The sequence below is a fragment of the Lissotriton vulgaris genome, chromosome 7, assembly GCF_964263255.1.
Source record: "Lissotriton vulgaris chromosome 7, aLisVul1.2, whole genome shotgun sequence".
Taxonomy (NCBI): domain Eukaryota; kingdom Metazoa; phylum Chordata; class Amphibia; order Caudata; family Salamandridae; genus Lissotriton; species Lissotriton vulgaris.
The window spans coordinates 1,385,742,127-1,385,761,534 of NC_141695.1; the positions used below are offsets into that span (position 1 = coordinate 1,385,742,127).

At 48.1% G+C, this 19,408-nt stretch overlaps 1 protein-coding gene across 7 annotated transcripts in view; it reads left to right on the forward strand.

The window, feature by feature from the left end:
- Positions 1 to 19,408, forward strand: part of TAOK2 (TAO kinase 2) — a 1,046,857-nt gene that overhangs the window by 793,434 nt on the left and 234,015 nt on the right. For all 7 annotated transcript variants that reach the window (XM_086932114.1, XM_086932110.1, XM_086932116.1 and 4 more), the window contains one exon: positions 551 to 679. In XM_086932114.1, coding sequence (XP_086788240.1) covers positions 551 to 679 — 129 coding nt within the window. The remainder of the gene's footprint in view (positions 1 to 550; positions 680 to 19,408) is intronic.

A 19,408-nucleotide genomic window follows, 5' to 3' on the forward strand; every position in this document is an offset into this window, starting at 1 on the left:
TGACTGTACGAAGGCATTAAGAAAGGTTTATGTTGACAATAATAAAAGAAAGCTGTACAAAGAGAACCCCATCTAGTGGGAGCATTTTGCATATCAAGATGTGTAGGTAAATCGGTGTGGGTGAATATAAGGTCTGCAATGTAAATTGGCTGGGTGGTGCATGCTGAGCAAGCATTTAGACAAATAGAGCATGCATAATCTTGACGTTGAGACTTTCACTCACTAGAGATCTTGCCATTAGTCAGAGGTGAAGTACTTCAAAATCATACTGCTTTTTACCAGAAAAAAATATATAACATTGGTGTCTAAAAGAGGATTCCCCTAACACCACGACTTAGTATGTAGGGTCCTATCATTTCGTTGCTGCTGAAGTCATGGGTACAGGTAACTTTTTACCTGACACCAAGGCCAGCTGTGTAAAGCGGTGTTTATTCCAGAGCACTTAAATGTGACCGCATTGGCACCATTTCTTTTCTTGGTTCCCTTTTTAAAGTATTTATTGAAATTTTAGTTTTCTTGTCTCCTCAACCCTGCTCCTTCTGGCTCACAGGCAAAGGCTGCATTAGCAGAGGAGAAAAAGTTCCAGCAGCACATCCTGGGGCAGCAGAAGAAGGAACTCACCGGCCTGCTGGAGTCCCAGAAACGCCAGTACAAGCTGCGCAAGGAACAGCTAAAAGAGGTAATCATTAAAAGGGACCAGGGTGTCTAAGGAGCTTGTCTGGCTGGGTGATCTTTTGTTTAGGTCACTAGTGCAGCAGCATATGTTCTGAAAACTTTGCACTGTAGCACAGACGGTACCTTAAACCTTGCTCTGAGCCCAGTCTTCATTTGAAAGTGCTGATGTACATTGATTTCAATTATATTACTCAGTAGTGGGTTTTTTTATTCTATTTTTGCAATCTTACATAACGCTGGTGCCCTGTGCTGTGTTATTCAGGATTGTTCTGTAGCCCTCTAAAGCCGTTTTGGATTTCCATGATCTCTAAAATAAATGCCATTAAAATACAAATACTTCGCCTAATGACTCTTGCTAGTTCAGAGTGTTTACCCTGTAGTCCAGACAGCACTCCACACACCTTGTCCCCAAGCCTAAGCTTTGGCTCACAACTTTTGTAGCTCTTACCACACTCGTAGCCCTTCAGCTCCCTGCAATTCTGATGGGTAGTGCTACCTGAAATTCCTCACCTTTTAACTCATCACCGTTTGAAACTTTTTAGGTTGCAGACCGTATCCGCCACTGATTGTGAAGTCACATCCCTCTTCTCAAGAGTCAATTGTATGCTGTGCTTTATCGTATGGAACGCTGGGCCCTATTTTGTAGTTGAAATCAGTTTTATTTTGTACAAGAAAGGATAGGCTGGTTAGGTGAAATTAACCTACTGCATTCATATTCGCTACTGGTATTGCTATTTTCTGTGAAATGGCAACTAAACAATAAATAAAAAAAGAAAGGATAGGCTGATACAAGCAATTGAACATAGCTCAGGTCGAGTCCCAGATATACGGAGGGTCGGGCCTCAATTGTACAGCCAAGGTAATTTTAGAAAATATAAAACCAAAACACTCCAACTTCCCCCTCCATCTCTCTTCTTCCCCGTACTCACACTGTAGGGAATGTATACATGTCATTTGTGAGGAATTGGGACGATAGGTGGCCCTGCCAGGTGAAGGGTGTCCCCTTTGCCTTCGTGCAGCCTGTCCATGTCTGCACCTATTCCATGAGTAGTAGTCATAGTACTTTTAGATATCCGGGGCAGGTCAGTTCATTGAACTCTGCGGAGAGGCGATCGAGAAATGGAGTCTATTTACCTGCATATGACTCCTGTTTTTTTTATTTTTTTTAACGATTTCGTTGACAGATCACAAAGCAATCGCAGAGCTATGTACCCCAGAGGTATCTGCCAGTCAAATGTATACATGAATGACATCGCAATCCATCTTGACTTTTTACATAGGTAACAAGAGAACATAATATGCTCCACATTCTGTGCAGCCAGGCAGTGTGTGTGTGGGGGGGGGGGGGGGGGGGGGGGGGGGTTAAATTCTATCCTTCACAGTGTGAAGGGTTTGTTTGTTGACCGGCCCCTAGCGCCAAAGTGATGTGGCAGGCCTACCTTTATTTTAAGGGGTAAATCAAGGTGTTTGATTACCCAAGTATGACATATGCTGGAACGCATGGAGTTGAGTGCCCAGGTATTCATCAGTCGTTTAAGATCTCCTCATTTGTATCTGGTCAATTTCAGACACGTCCACAATAGGTGCAATAGGGTGCCTGTTGCTCCTCACCCCAGCCAGCAAATGTCACTACAGACCAGGTTCCATTTATACATTCTAACTGAGATGATGCACCAAAGTGCAAGTATCTTAGTGGTTGTTTCTACACTATATGCATTACATGCTCTGTATCGAGCTCGATAATATATATCCTCCCATTCCTAGGGTTGTCACGGGTCTCCCGATTTCCTTATTCCCACCCTCTCTGTTCAGGGGTGTTCTCCTCCGGTGAGGGCGCATTAGCAGAGCATATAGTGTAATGATGTGCTTATCTCCCTCGTTTTGAAAGAGCCATTTCTAAAAGAGGTGAGATGTCACTGAACGCCTGGTCTCTCAGGCAAATGCGTAACTCATTGTCAGACCTGGAGATAACTGAGCCATTCTGTTTCCGGGGGGCCGTAGTCTGCCTTACCCGTGTCAAAGGAGATCATCCCTTTTGTGATGAATAGTTGGCCAATGCGTGCAAGCCCCCATCTTCCTACCAGTTCATGTAGGCTGTCGGTTTGAGCCCTAGCATCAAGTCCGGATTGCCCAGGATAGGGGTCAAGGATAGGCATCATCAGAGATGTGAGGAAGAACAATCCCCATGTGAACCGTATCCTATCCCATACCATCATGGAGGCTTGTAGTATGAAGGGGAGTAGGGGGTAGTATAGACCACCTGTGCTTCGGCTGGAGCCGGTTGGGGGGAGGGGTAGGCCTGCCACATCACCTTGGCGCTGGGGGCCTGTCAACAAACAATCCTTTCACACTGTGAAGGATAGAATTCCCCCCCACACACACACACTGCCTGGCTGCACAGGATGTGGAGCATACTAGGTGTGGAGAGGATCACACTATCCACTACTCAAAACCAGGAGTCATATGCAGGTAAATTGGCTAAATTTATCGATCGCCTCTCTGCAGAGTTCAATTAACTGACCTGACCTGCCCCGGATATCTAAAAGTACTATGACTACTACTCAATGAATAGGTGCAGACATTGACAGGCTGCACGAAGGCAAAGGGGACACCCTTCACCTGGCAGGGCCGCCTATCATCTCACCATGTCCATGAAACACCAATACTTCAGAGATTCGGGTGGCTCCATTCCACAATGTAAAGCAGTTGCGCAGCCTGATCGTATTGGACAAGGTTGAAGACTCCTAAATCAGGGTGCTTGTGTTTTCAGTGTAGGATCGTGTTTGTAATCTTAGTCTGTTGCAGTGAGAGAATTAGCTCATTGTATCCATTGCGGATGCAGTGCTTTTGCATTTGGAATACGCGCTTTGGTAACAGCTTCTTAAGTTGGTTCTGGGGTTACAAATATTATGTGTTTCCCCTGTGCTAGTGCTCTTTCTCTCTCTACAGCAGTCTGTACTGCTGTCAGTATTTTGTTTTGTGGCTGCAAATCGCATTTCAGCATTTGTGTATAAATGTGATTTGTATGCAATTGGGACTGTCTCACCTTAATTGAAAGTGATGTATGTATATCCTTATAAACCCAGGACCACCCGGATCACCAAGTTATTAGAATTCACACATGTCTGCAAATGTTTTAATGCGATCATGTCAGCCTGAACAAAACAGGGAATATCTGTATGTTCCTGTGTCCACTGATGTGCTGTGAAATCACGTCTGATTAAGTCGTTTGAAGGGCTTTGCTCTTTCTGCGTAATCCAGAATGTATGTTATGCCAAAATGTAGGAATCCTAAAATGGATTGCAAACCCTTCAGAGTCTTCGTAGGTTGGAGCAGAGCTCACTTTAAAAGAAAAACAAAAAAAAAGTTGGCTGCCAGGCTCTTGCCTTCACTTGATAGCTCACATCCCAAAAATAGGACATTGAGATGGGCAATTTTTGATTTCTTGAAATTAAATATGTAGCCCAAATTGGCAAAACTCACAATTATGTTATTCACCCTGCACAAGTGTTCAAGTAATTCATCGTCCATCAGATAGATGTCATCTCCATAAAACCCTGCCTCCTCATCGCATGTTTGTAATAATTCTGACACTTTTCCAGAGAATAGCCCTGGGCTGTTCTTATACCTTTGGGGCAAATGACAGAAGTTATGCTAAGTGCCGAGGGCACAAAATGCTGTCAAATATCTGCTTTCTGGAGCTAGATTTTGGCAGAAGAATCCATTCAAGATATCTAATGTCGATTTGTATTTCCTCTGCACAATGTTATTCATTAATGCAGCTCTATGTGCATTTTAAACTGCAAATGTTAGTGTGCTTGGGTTTAAATGTTGGTGATCTAAAACTAGACGATATGAGTTTCATTATAGTATACATATGATTGTTAATTTGGGAGGTGCAAGTCTCAATCACACCTTGGTATTCAAGGTGGTCTAAGATTTCTTTGACCTGTCTTTTTGCAATGTTTTTAATAGAATACGGTCTCTGTGGATTTTTTTTATATATTTTAATGGGATTTCGTGGTGATTAGACTCCACATCCCACTCTACATGGTTGCGGTATAATTCCGAAGCTAGTGCTAGGGCCCACTGCTGCATACGTGAATGTTATAGAGATTCAGGAACGGATTGGAGAAAGTAGGCAAAACAACACTTTCCCCTTTTGGGCAATCCATCACAAATTCTGTTAGCCAATCTTTTTTTGCTAAAAGGATGTCCTATCTAAATGTTAAGTTCTCCCAAAAGAGACCTTTGACTTTTCTTGAGATGTCCCCTTCTATTTGGAGTGTTATTTCATATAGTCAATGTGGGACACAAACTCTTTATCAAATGTTTCCTCTGTGATCTGTTGATTCAATACTGCTTTCACCATAAAATCCTTCAGGTTCTGGCGAGCTATGTTACTTCTGCCGTGCTGTCTGGCATCGTCCAAGCCCATTCCCTGTTCAGAAGCCGAATCCTCTGTAACCTAGGCATGTCTAATTTTCAAGCCAGCTACTTTCTTCTTTTTGAATTGAGGCTTTGCTTTAGGTTTCTGTTCCTGCTTGATAATGTAATCTGAATTACGATATGATTCCCTTTTTGTCTTTGGTCGCTCTTCTGTCTGTTGTTCTGATCGCCCATCCCTTTCCAAGTTTATTTGATGAACCATGAAAAGGAATGAAATGAACATGACTGTGTCCTAATACCGTCCAGGTTTCCTAATGTTATCGTGATTCCCAAGGCGTGAGACTGGATCCGGAAAATTTTGCTGCCACCGCATCCCTGCACGCCGGGGGGACGGCACTACGTGACTCCGCCCTGACGTCCGCGCTGGGTGATGTCAGCGAGGATACAGAAGTCCCACCCTGGCGCGCCTACGTCAGTTTTCTCTCTTTTCGCGTGCAACGCGGATCCGGATTACTGTCCGGGCCTGTTTTCAGGCCTTCCATTCTTTTACGCTTTAGCGTTTAGTGGAACGGTGTCCGAAAGCGTTCGGGCTTCAAGATTTGTACCTCCTGTGCACGTCCCAGGTCGGCGACGGACCCTCATTCGATTTGCATGTGGTGCCTAGGTGAGCACCACGACTCCGAGAGCTGCGACGCCTGCCAACACCTTAAGCCCAAATCGTGGCGGGAGCGCCGGATGAAGTTGTCTGCGCGCTTATCCAGGTCGGTGGCGACCCAGCGTCCATCCCCTACCTCTGAGGCAAGGAGCCTTTTGGGCGTGGCTCACCGGCTGCTAGGTCTTTCAGTATGTCTCCAAGGCCTTGTCCTCCTTCCGCGGTGGGCTCCGGCTCCCTCCCGGGACAGGTGCCCCCGCTTGTCGCTTCCCTACCCGCCATTTCCCGGCGCAGAGGCGACTAGAGCCCAAATGACAGCCTACACTGCGGCACTGGAGGCTTCTTTGGCCCCTCCTCCACCTCCTGTGGTGTCTGCGGATCCCTTGCCTTGCGCGGGGACTTCTGCGCCGGCGCCTCCAGCCCCGGCGCCGAAGGTTTCGGCTTCAGGTCGTAGGAGGCACCCTGTGTTGTCGCAGGTGATCGCCGGGACTCCGGGCTTGGCCCGGAGTCCCCCTCGATCCTCTGAGTAGGCGGTTGCCTCACTAGAGGTTGAGCCGGTGCCGTTTCGGCACTGGGGGCCTTTCCTTCCCGGCTCTGGCAGTCGCAGGTGGAGGCCGAGGCCTGGGGCGCCTTCCCGAGAACCTCTCGGTCCTAGGCGCGGGCGGCTGCTCCGTCTGAGGTCGAACGGGCTCCGTTACAACACTGCGCCTTCACCCCATTCCCCTGGAGAGCATGTGGTGGCAGGAGTCTGCCCGGCGCCACAGAGGCCCATTTTGGCGCCGGTCGACGCCGATCAGGCGCGCGCCGATGGCGGACTCCAAAGAGCAGCGCCGGCGTCAGGTTCTGGATTAGTCTCCTGAGGCCCCTTTTTCTCCTGAGGTCCTTCACCTGTTGGTGTGTTCTTCCCCCGGAGACAGGGCGCTGTGTAGTTGTCTTTTCATCGGCATCTTCTAGGGAAGGCTCCTCACCATCCCCACGGCCTAAATCCTCGAACCCTTCTTTCCCTGGTTCTCGGCTGACTTCTCCACCGGCATCTCCGCCCGCCCCTGTGGCCCCTCAGGTTCCCCATTCCTCTGGACCCTCCTACATGCTGGTGCTAGCCGCTTCCCCCTGGACTTGGGGATAAGCAGCTCAGTCTGCAACCGTCACCCACAGAGGAATTACTTTCACCTCTGCGGCGCCCTACTGCGGCCAGTGTTGCCTTTGTTCTGGCAATTTCCACGGCTGCTGGTATTCTGAGGATGGGTGAACCGGTCACCCTGTTTCCTACAGACAACCTCTTAGAGATTTACCACCAGGGCTCTGGTGGATGGGAGTTGTTCCTTCCCTTTGAAGCGCCACTTCATAATTCTCTTATTGGGGCTTGGGGCGCCCTGCCACTGGCGATCCGGTGCCTCAGGCTCTACTGCACCGTCATTGTCCTGCTCCGCACGACCTGGTCTGTCTTTCTTTCCACCCTTCTACTCAAGGCACTCTACTGCGCAATGCCTTTCCATGTTTGCCTGTAGTGCTGTTTCCTCCATCTCGGGAGGTCCGGTGGTTAGATTCATGGGGGTGTAATGCTTTCGCTTCTTCTAGTGCTGCCTTGAGGGCGCTTAAAACCTTGTGTGTGTTGACCAGGGCTACTTCTGGCCTGTGGGATTCTGTGGCGTCCCTTCTTTCTCATGTCTCTCATGAGGGGGCCCGTGCTGATCTGCGGGGCCATGTTTTGGATGGCAGAGAGTTTTCCGCATTTATTCTTCGTGCAGCTTTGGGTGTTGCCGATGCTGTTGGCCGTGCTATGGCCACTTCTGTGGCTCTCCGTCGCCATGCTTGGTTACGCAATGCTGTTTCCCCTGAAAATATTGGAGAGCATCTGGTCGACCTCCCTTTTGAAGGGGTCCTGTTGTTTAATACTCATGCAGACTCCGCCATTCAGCGTCTTCTTGCGGGGTTCCATCTTCTTCCTCCTCCTTCTCAGTAGGTTGGTCTGCTGATCCTCTGGGGCTTGGTGCAAGAAGTTATCCCACTTTTTCCTGATACTTAGTTTTTGGACGGGTGTTTTACACTTTCGGTGAGGGATACTGTGCCCTCTGGGCCTTGGTTGGCCCCACTCTTCATTTGGCTGCTGGTTCAGCCCCCTTTTTGGTACAAATGCGTTTTCTGGCTGACTACTAAGCCTTCTGTGGTTTCTGCCGCAGGTCTATGATTTTGTCCTCTGATGCAGGATTGTTTTTTCCCTAAGAGTGGTTCCCATGCTTTCTTGGGACATGTCCTACCCTATGTGGGGTATGTGTACCTATCGTATAGCTCTGTCTTATACGGGGAACGTGTAGATTTCACCTGGCGGGTTCATCACCCTTCCTGGTGTTTTGCCCTTGCCTACTGTTTGGTCTTGGCCTCTGTCTGGGGCTTCTGAGGGCATAGTTTCCTGTGTTGATGGCTTGGTCCATCATACTTGTTACTCCTCTCATCTTATAGCGTCTCTCACTACTTAGTGGATCGGTTCTGTCTGGGGCGGTCCATTTTAGGGGTCGTTCGGGACAGTTTACTAGCCCTGCCCTTGTTCTGAACCTGATGTGTCCGGGCCTTTAGTTTTGTGGCTTTGTTAGCAGCTGGCTGCCCCCGCCTGCTCTTCTGTTCTGTGGCTGGCGACCTTGGCGCTGGCCCTGGTGCTCCTGATTTGTCTTGTGGGGCCATTGTGGGCTTTTTATTCTTCTGCCGGATTTCCTGCGGAGGCGTAGTTCAGTCTTGTCTTTGGCTTCAAGCTGGGATGGGCTTGGCGGCCCTCTTCCTGGGTATGTTTCCTGGTGGAGGGCTTGCCGTTTTTGGGCCTCTTCTGCTTGAAGTCTGTAGGTGGCTCTTCTTCCTCTGCACTGCCTGTACCTTGGGGCTTCCGGTGGAGGCGCATCCCCCCACACCCTTTGGATTGCTTTCTCCTGTTGGTGAAGGCTGCGTTGCCTTTTTTGCTCATTTTAACACATCCCCTGTGGGGCATGAGTTCTTCCACGATGTTGAGGTTCTCCTCAGTTTAGGGCTGGTGCCACTTCCCTGCTGTGGTGGACGGGGCTATCTTTCCTTGTCCCCGTAGCAGCTCCCCTGTGCAGGCTCTTGGGTTCGTCTGAGCTGGAGAGGTCTTTTCACAGAATCCTCCCCCCCTTTGGGGTGTGGCTAGGGTATCTAGTCTATGTTAAGGAATCTGCGGCTAGTAGTTTCTATCAGATGTACGAGTTACTAAACTTCGGTAACGATGTATCTGGTAGAGACGATTCTAGCCCCAGATTCATTCACGGCCCACCCTTCCTCCCCATTTCTGCGAGGGCCCTTCTCGGTCTTCTGTGCTCGCCTGCTTCAGTGTGGCAGTCCTCTGCAAGTGCTTCCTTCTGCTTCCTCCCAGGGGGATGCTCGCCTTGTTGTTGTTGTTGCTCCAATTATTCCTTTTTGGTGATTGGTGGGCGAATGTCTGAGTACTTCTGCGTCCATGCATTTGGCCCCCAATGTAGGGGTTGTTGTACCCAGCTTCCTTGGGTTGCTTGCACTTCTGACTCTTACAGTCCTTGGGGTTGCGGTTCCCTGACTGGGTCTCAACCTTGGTTCTTTTTAGGAGTCGACCCCTCCTCCCCGCTGGTGTTGTTGGGGGATGAATTGTCATTGAGACATTCTGACCTTGGATCCTTTCTTGGCTCCGGGCGGTGGTTGCAGGTTTTTTCATCTGCTGTTCCCTTTTTCACATGATCTCTCTTACCAGGGAAGCTGTTCGGTTGATTGCAGGCTTGCTTACATTGGCTGCGCTCTGTTCTTTCATTCTGTGACTTGGTACCTTAGTGCCTGGCACTATTGTGGATATGCTGTTCCTCACTTTTGGTCTCTTTCCCTTCTGAATAGCTGGGTCTTCGCACACTGTTCCAGTATTCTCACAGTTTTTGTTGTGATGGCTCCGCGTTGTGGCGCGGAAGTTCTCCGATGAAAACTGATGTAGGCGCGCCGGGGTGGGACTTGTGTATCCTCGCTTACATCACCAGCGCAGACGCCGTCAGGGTGGAGTCACGTGGTGCTGTCCCCCTGGCGCCCAGGGATGCAGTGGCAGAAAAGTTGTCCGGATCAGGTCTCAGGCCTGGGGGTAATTCTAAGTTAAGGAATGTGTGGCTAGAATTGTGTCTACCAGATACATAGTTACCGAAGCTAAGTAACTCGTACATCCGTTTCATCACCGTGTTCAGGGCAGATCCTGCCCCATGCTCATTCTGTATCTATTTCATTACCTCTGGATTGACTGCTATGGAAGGTGTACTGTTTTCTCTCATGTAAATGGCAGAAAAGATTGTTCCCCAAGTGGTACAATCCTCAGTCGAGGGAACCATCCCCATTGGCAAGCTAATTCTATTTTTTTCCTGCGGACCCTTACGGGGAAATACTGCTTCCAGCGGTGCAATCTTTTGTGCTATCCAGAACGGAATTTGGTCCCCTTTGGAGGGTATTGTCCCCATTATTGATTTTAGTGTCTGTGGGCTAATTGTAGGTATGGTCTGATGTGGACCGACTTGAGCATTTCTCGCAGGTTTGACTGTTACTGTACGCATGACGAACTGAAGAATGTGTCTGTATAGCCGGACTATGTCTTTGTATATTGTATGGACTTCGACTGGTAGTGTATTTATCTCAGGATGTGGAGTGTATTTCGCTGTGACGGGTCAGGTCGCTCCTTCTATGCGGAGTCTTACAACAGATGTGTGTGGGAGGGGGCCTTTCAACCAATGTCTGTGTTGCTGATAAGTTAACAGTACTACAATGTCTTCGTATGGAATGCATTCTTCCGGTGGTTCAACTACAACGTATGTGTGAAACAATTTAGTCTGTGGCTCTGCAGTCAGAAACTGAACCCAAGAATAGAATACCTCTAATCCAAACACATTGTGTGCTTCGATCGCTAAGGTAATACAGCCACCTGTTGCGGGTATGCAGTGTTCTAACAATTTTATAGTTACTTCATGTCTGCAGTGTAGGAGAGTAGGATCTGCTTCTTATAGTTACCCCCACTTTTTGCTGATGTTTCACAGTTTTTCAACTTTAGTCTGGCTGGGACCCTGCAATCCAGGGCCCCAGCCTAGATGCTTCGTCTCTCAAATGATTGCATGTACTTAAAGTACACCAGAGATTGGATTTTGGGGTACCCTTATAAGTCCATAGTATATGGTATTCTATATACCCTGGGCATAGGTACCCCAGAGGCCTCTCACGGGCTGCAGCATGTATTATGCCACCCCTGAGAGATCATTCAAAATGACACAACAGGTCTGTTACAGCAGCCTGTGTAAGGTGGTTAAGCACCCCTTACTTAGATCTAGGTTCACTATATCCATATCACTGCACATATAAACCTGTCAGTCACCACTATGGCAGGCCTGATCAATCCAGAAGCCAAACCATATACTCTAAAATGCATTATAACCTTGCGGTAAATTCTAACTTTGGAATGGCTGCATGGAAACATGTCGTGTTTGGTGTCAAACACCTTGGAATCATACCTCCCCGCCAATAACTGGCGGGGGACGTATTATTCCACCCTACTAGAGGGAGAAATATGACTACCGGTACACCCCGGACCAGCTTCACAGAACCCTGGCATCACGAAATGGATGCTGCCACCCACAGACCTGCTTCTGCCCTCCTGCTGCTGGACAAAACTCCGGCAGGGGAGGCTGGAAAATAGGTTTCCTGTCACAGGGAGGTGAGACCACCTCCCAGACAGGCTTTAGTGTATTTCGGCTGGGTGGGTGCACTCCAAGAGTGCTTTGATGTCTGCACTGGGGGCACACTTGGTGTCCCTGTGCATAGTCCAGCTCAAACCTGTTGCAGGGGCACTCCGTCCCTGCTCTGGCGCGAAACTGGACAAAGGACATGGGTGTAGCCACCCCTCTGTCCTGAAACTCCCATAGGTGGGTCCCCAGAGTTTGTCCCACCCCTTCCTTGTGTATAAAGTAGGAACCCCTGACTACAGGACTTTAGACTTACCTGGACGAAACTCTGCTACAGAATCCCAGAACTTCAACTATCTACACTTCCTTGGATGACCAAAGGATCTCCCTTGGAGTACAGGAGTTACTCCCCTCCAAGACAGGAACCAACAACGCATCTGTCCGGTTTGCAACTAAGCTGCTCCCGAAGGACTCCGAAGTCTTTGCAACACAGGAGGTGGATTTCCAAGCTTTCCCGAGGCCGATCTGTGCTCTCAGCAAACCTGAGATCCAAAGCCCTCGTGGGGACCATGCAACCCAAACCCCTGGACACCGTGCACATTTGAGGCAGCATATGCTTCTTGGCGATCCCTGAGACTGTGCTTTGGGCTACTGGTAGTCCAGACCCGAGCAGTGATTCCACCGAAGATTACTGGCTTACACTCCACGAGTGAACCGTGGCTGGTATTTAGTGATTCCTCTCGAGGTCCCTTCGCGATCCCTTGTCCGTCGACTTGTGGATCCCTGAGAAGGGTACTTTAACTTTCAACTGGTTTATCTGGTTGCTCCAGAGATACCTTGACTCTCCACCGATTGGGGAGTCACCAGGACCTTGCTGATCCACACCAAAGCCTTTTTACTCTCACTGCGTGGGTTGCTGTTGCCAAGGCTTGTTGGTCTCCGATTCAGACACTGACCCCCCAGCACTCTACATCCTTCGTGGGACAGCTCGCCTGTGGACTTTGGTCGACGTCTCCTGGTCCCCGTGGCAGCTGAGTCACGCTTCACCTCTTCTCACCTGAAACACCCAACATTGGTGGGCATTGGTCTACCGTGCCTCTGGTCCCCCTGAAGTAACCCAGACTCTCTCCCCTCTGCTTTCACATTCTTCACAGCTCCGATCCAGGCTTGGATCACATCGGACACTGTTCCTTTCCACAGCAGCAGCACTTTGCAGCAACTCGCCATTGAAGAGTGACGAATCCTGACACCATTTGACACCTATGCACCCGGCTTCCCTGGGTAAGGTAACAAGAGTACTCGGGTGCTCACGTGGGTGCTGGCCTTAAAACCTTCTAAGTCTAAAAGAGTTTGCTCCAAGTCCTCTCCGAAGTGTCCTTAATCTTTAAAATTTCAACCGCTACTTTCACATAGGATTGTACGGAGCTTGCAGCTTTGTTCTCACACTGCACGCGTCCCCCGTGGGTTCCCTGTGTCACTACCTTGGGTCGTTCCTTGGGTTCCCAGCGATTTTACGTGCTCTAGGCACTGGCTAGTCAAGTTGTGGAATTTATACCACTTTCTTAATATATATGGTTTGGTCTCCCCCTGGGGCCCATTGTATATTGTGCTATTTACTTACTTTCTAGTGTGCGGATATTGTGTATCTTGCTCTCTAATCTTATAAAGAGGTTAGTAGAGAGTGTTTAGTAATAAATACATATATTTTATTTATATTTTGTGTGGTTCCCCTTTCATTTGGTCATTCAAGAGGTTATAATCTGGTAATCCAAGCTGCTTTACACTCCTTCAAGACTTAGTCTGAAGGCTGCTCTCCATAGTTACCACTAGGATAGCTTTCAATAAAGGTTGTCTTAAACCTATTCATCAATAAGGGTTGTTTGGACTGGCGAGAGGTGCGCACTATAACTAGTGGACAGCATATACCTGGCCAACTTCTCACATGCAGTTTTCTGTAATGTTGAGAGCGCTTGTAAATCTGTCTTCCCCTCAACCACCAATGGCGTTGTCAGGCATTCTCAAAGGATAAGAATAAAAGTTTTAGTAATTAGGGGTTTTGCACAATTTGGGAACGTTTTATGCTTACAAGCTTGTTTAAACCTGCAGCCAATACACAGGGTATATCTGCTCCGCTGAGGCGGATCTCCCTTCCCACTTCAAACGTCTCTGAAAAGTGTGAGCGGGACTTTCTGAAAAAGTACGACTGAACTACTCCGATTTTAACTGGTAATATAAGAACCAAACAAACGTTGGCGTTGCCATGTCGTGTAGTTCCTAGGAATCCCCAGGACCTGCGCATTTTGGATGACCTAAACTGAGAGCTTGGGGTCCAAACCGCTTCAGGACACCCGAACAGGATACGTCAGCCATTATACTACCAACCCCCGTATCTTATAGTGGTGTAGGTAGGTTCTGCCAACCACTGAAAATGACAAACACCAATTTCTAAGTGATCATGGGAAACAGTACAGTACTTTTTGCTCAGTCACTCGTTCTTTCCTATTCTCAGAAAATACACCGGATGGCGATTAGGATGTTTCATTAATTATTTATTGGTCCATCGTCACTCTTGTGTAAAACATATTTGCTGCGACAATCGGGAGACAGAAGCATACAAAAGAAATCGCAATTGCCAATGTAGTAAACAGTAGATATATTTCTACCATAGTATGTGTATGTGTATGACATTGACGTTGCGTTCCTCACTGAGACCTGGCTAAACAAGACATCTCTTCCTGCCTAGACATGCTGGTACCACCTGGTCTCTCCCTCATCTCCAAAGACAGGATAGAACAACGAGGAGGTGGGGTTGCTATCATCCACAAGGACAGTTGGAGCATCACAGAAACATCCTCCTTCGAGTACAACTCATTCGAATGTCTATCCACTGTCATCAAAACCAAAGACAATGACTCTCTACTGTGCCATCTACTCTATCACCCCCCGGGCAGAAACAACGAGTTTGGAGATCAACTATCCAACCTGATTGTACAAGACGCTCTCGGTGATTCCAACAACCTAATTCTTGGTGACCTGAATCTCCGATGGAACGAAATCCATAACCCTCTAATCAGATCCGCTATCCAGCCTCCTCGCCGACAGCAACCTTACTCAACATTGCACCGAGGAGACACACTACAAAGGAGCCATACTGGACGCCATCATCGCACAAAAGAATTCAATCACGGTCAACCACATACTACCTGTTGACTGGTCAGATCATCATATGATCCTATTTCACATCAATCACCCCATCATCCCGCTTAAACCTCCCCAAGACCCCCCCCAAATGGTCGAGAAACCTCTCCCAAGTACCCCAAGACATTCTAGAAGGTCAACTAAGTTCACTTCTTCCAGACAACTTTCTGCACCTCTCGACCAACGATCTCATCGACCACTACAACTCCGAACTAGTCTCCATTCTCGATAATCTAGCTCCTCTAAAGCTCAAAAGAAGCCGAGCCACCCCTTCTAGAACCTGGTTCAATGCGGACCTCAACGCAGAAAGAAGAACCCTGAGAGCCAAAGAAAGAAAGTGGAGAAACAACCCAACAGCCATCCTTCGCTTACAACTAAAAACAGCACGCAGGAAGTACAACAACCATATCAAAAACAAGAAATCCAGCTTCTTCCGAGAGGCACTAGCCAATTCCAAAAACAGACCTAAGGAGCTCTACAACATAATCAGACATCAAACATCCAAGCCTCTGCCCTCACCCCTACAAGCGTCCAAAGAACTATGCGATAACTTCGCCACCTTCTTCAACGATAAAGTCTTAAAAATCGAATTATCTCTAACATCAACAACTTACACCTCCCGAAGAACAACGCGGCCATTCCACAGGCCCTACCATCCGGCTCCTCTCCCCTCCCTTGGCTAAGCTTTCGCCACGTGCAGGAAACAGAGATAATCTCGTTGATCTCGACCTCCAAACCATCAGCTCACATCTCAGACCCCATTCCTCCCTCACTAATCAAAAAAATGAAGTTCACCTTAGCACCTATCTGGGGCAAAATCATAAACAGCTCCCTACAAAGCGGAGTGGTCCCGACTGTCTAAAAATGGGACAAGTCACCCCTTTGCTGAAAAAACCCGGTCTTGACTCCACTGACTTGAACAATTTCAGACCGATATCTAACCTCCCTCTACTTGCCAAAACACTGGAACGATGCGTTCTCCTGCAATTGACTCATCATCTGGATAACATCAGTCTCCTGGACCCCCTCCAATCCGGCTTCATGCAAGGCCGCAGGACAGAAACCGCAATGCTGAACATCATAGACGACATTCACGGTTCCCTTGACGCTGACAAGTGCTGCCTCCTCATACTCCTAGATTCATCCGCAGCTTTCGACACGGTGGACCATAAGCTCCTCATCAAGACTCTGCAAGTAAGAGCTGGCCTCGGCGAGGTAGTTCTCGAGTGTTTTACCTCCTTTCTACACAACCGCTCGCAAATAATAAAAATGAAGAACTTCACCTCCGAAACCCAGCAAGTCAACAAGGGTGTCCCCCAAGGATCAGTACTTTCTCCTCAGCTCTTCAACATCTATATGGAACCTCTCGCCAAACTACTCAGGAATGCCAATATCCACTTCCACCTCTACGCGGATGACACACAGATCTACCTGGAAACCTCTTCACTTAACGACATCCACAGACTAAATGCCGTCTTAAATGATGTTCAAGATTGGCTGACAAAGAATCACCTGAAACTCAATCCCGACAAGACCAAAACCCTTCTCATCTCAAACAAAGAAGACAACCCTCAAATCATCGAATGGCTGAAGTCGATCGATGCTCTCAAAGTTTCTCTCACGCTAGCTGATTCCGTAAAATCTCTGGGTTTCACCCTAGACCCCAAACTAATCTTGACAAACCACATTAAGAACTTGGCAAAAAGTGCATTCTTCAACCTCAGACTTTTGAACAAAATCAAACCTTTCATTCCCAACAAGGACCTTAAACTAGCCACGCAATCTCTAGTTCTATCTAGACTGGACTATGGGAACTCAATCCTAACAGGCATCCCCAAATCACACCTGGCTCCATTAAAAACAACATTGCATGCGGCAGCAAGAATGATCACAGGATGCAAAAAATCTGACCACATCTCCCCTGCACTCAAAGAACTTGAATGGCTCCCGGTGGATATGCGTAGCACCTTCAGAACAGCCTGCCTAACCCACAAGGCCCTCCACACCGGAAAACCAGAATACTTGGCTAACAAACTCACAAAAGCTGGCCAAAGTAGAAACTTGAGAAGCTCTGACTCCCTGCTGCTCATCCTACCAAAAACCAGAAAGAAAAAAACTGCGGACTGCTCCTTCACAGGAAATGCCCCCAAAATATGAAACTCTATCCCCCCGCATATCAGAACCATACCGTCCTATGCGGAATTCAAGAGCCAACTCAAATCCTTATTCCTCATCCGTTCCCTAGGTCCTGGATAACTAGGATCAACAAGCATCCCCAGAACTATGTGTTATCTCTGTATCCCATTACCAAGAAGTCCTACTGTACGAACCTCTCCTCCTCCCTAATTGTCATTCGATGATCGCCCCTATTTGTTACGTGTCTTTTTGTTCACTTTTGCATTCCTTTTACTGTAAAGCGCTCTGCTACCTTCGGGTCTTGTTAGCGCTATAGAAAACTTCCAAATAAATAAATAATAAAATAAATGTGGATAGATATATTGGTATATAGCCAAGAATCTCCTAGGGAAGAACCAACCTCATATTTGGCTAATCTGACCTCCTGGCTCACCCTTGGACCTCAGAGGCTCAGAGGGGCACCATCAGATCACTGCGACCTTCAATAGCGCTTGCCCCCGTGCTGAGAATTCCGATGCCTCAGCCTTAGCCTTATTGTGAAGGGCTAGGAATAAAGGAAGATTGGGAGAGGTCGCTGGACCCTTTACAAGACCAGCCAGAGTATGAAATAGACTGGTATGAGGAGCTGGGTCAGTGGACTGGGTACTTCTCCTGATGCTGGTCTTCTTTCTCCTGCTACCATGGACCGCCAGACCTTCAGCTCCCTTCGGAGGTCTAGCAGCCGGGTGTCTCTTTCTGCGAACCACTCCTGCCTTCCAACGAGGCCCTGAACTGGGTGACCCACAATGAATCTCCAACCACCGTACCCCAAAAGCTTGGTGGTCCAAGCCTCTACCTCACAAGGTGCATTCCCTTCCACGCTCCCTGACAGGGATTCCAAAAGGCTGGGTAGCTGGGGCTAGAATTTTTTTTACTTCTGCCAGCCTTGCGTTACGGTTGGTGAACACCACATGCCTATTGGGCTGGAGCTCCCACTTCTGGTGAGAGACTGTTGTGCAAGTGCTGCCACAGGTCCAGTAGGAGACCCGGGCAGTGTCTCCCAGGCAGTATCAGACGGTGGAGATGCGGCAAAGCTCACGATTCATTGTGGGCTTGTCATGACCGATTTACTGGGCAGAATGATGTCATTGGTGGCTGTCAGAAGCTATGCCTGGATGAGAACCTCTGGCTTATTTGGGGATGTCCAAGCTTCTCTTATGGACATGCCCTTAGATGGCACATGTCGGAGACAAGACATACAGGGCCCTGGAGCACTTTAATGACTCACGGGCTACGACCAAGTCCTTGGCCCTCTGTGTGGCCACCAAACCTCTGTCTGCCTTTGCTCCTTTCGTGGTCACAGAAGGGGCTTTCAAATGTGCCAGCCATATCCTATGTATACAATCAACAAGAGAGAAAGGGCTTGCAAGGCCACTCTTATACCCCTTATGAGTAGTAAATATAGATCAACAAAAGAGTGACTATAAAAGCAAACAGGATAGTCAGTTACTACCACCAAGCAGAGAAGTTTTTCAAACAAAGAACAGTCAAACAGTTAGGGTTGCATGCACAGTGCCACAAGAAGAACCCTCAGGCACCAACAAGACAGCCGGTTGCCATTTGTCATCATTGGGTTCTTTTTAGAAAATAGTGATTGAAAGTTAAAAGAAGTGTGGACTACTCCCCAGAATCGAAATTTGCCTAGCGTAGTAACGGTAAGTTTCAATTCTATTAAGGACACGGAGGCTAGGATTATGCTTTTCTCTCTTCGCTGTTTATTCACATAACACCACACTGCAACCAGAAAAGCATCAAAACTTGAAAAAAAATTGTATTCCAAACACAGGAATATCAGAAAACATCATAATAACATTTTTAATAACTACAAGTCCCATGAGATCAACATTAGGCAGTCCTTTCTTAGTGTCCATAAATCCCAATAGAAGGCGTCCATCCTGTGAACTCCTCCTCTTTCTTCGTCGCGAGTCAGGCCAAAGTCTCAAGCATCTCGTTTCGCACCATCATTCCCTGGCGGAAAAAAGAACGTGAGCTAAGCCATACCCGCTGGGTTCGAAGGCAAGATAGCAAGACAACGTCACAAGTCAAGGACATGCAATCCAGAACAATATTCCACATTGAAAGTCGGAAAAAGATTACTTACACCAGTACGGGCGGGATCTCCGCAGGAGGTATGGGTGGGATAATCCTCGCCTCCGTGTCCTTAATAGAATTGAAACTTACCGTTACTATGCTAGGCAAATTTCGATTCTATGTCAGGACCGGAGGCTTCGGATTATGCTTGTTCAAAGCTTGTCCACCACCAAACTAGCAATATCCACCACTGGCTTAAAATAGAACCTTTTGAAGGTGGAATCCGAAGACCAGTCCGCAGCGCGCATGAGGTCTTCTAAACCTGCCCCAAGGGCAAACGCTTTGGAGGCCATGGCCCCTCTTGCAGAGTGAGCTCCGAACTGCTTTGTATCAATACCAGCTTCCTGCATTACCCAACGCACCCACCGGGCTATAGTGGGGGAAGAGACAGCCTTGTGAGGTTTGCACAGCGCAATGAGTAATTGCCGCTCGCCCGGAGGGCGAAGTTCCGTCGTGACCTCCTCATAGGTTATCAAACACTGTACCGCACACAACTTAGGGACATCTGCAAATGCCGGATAAGAAATAGACCTCGTAGCCGATTTCGTACGGC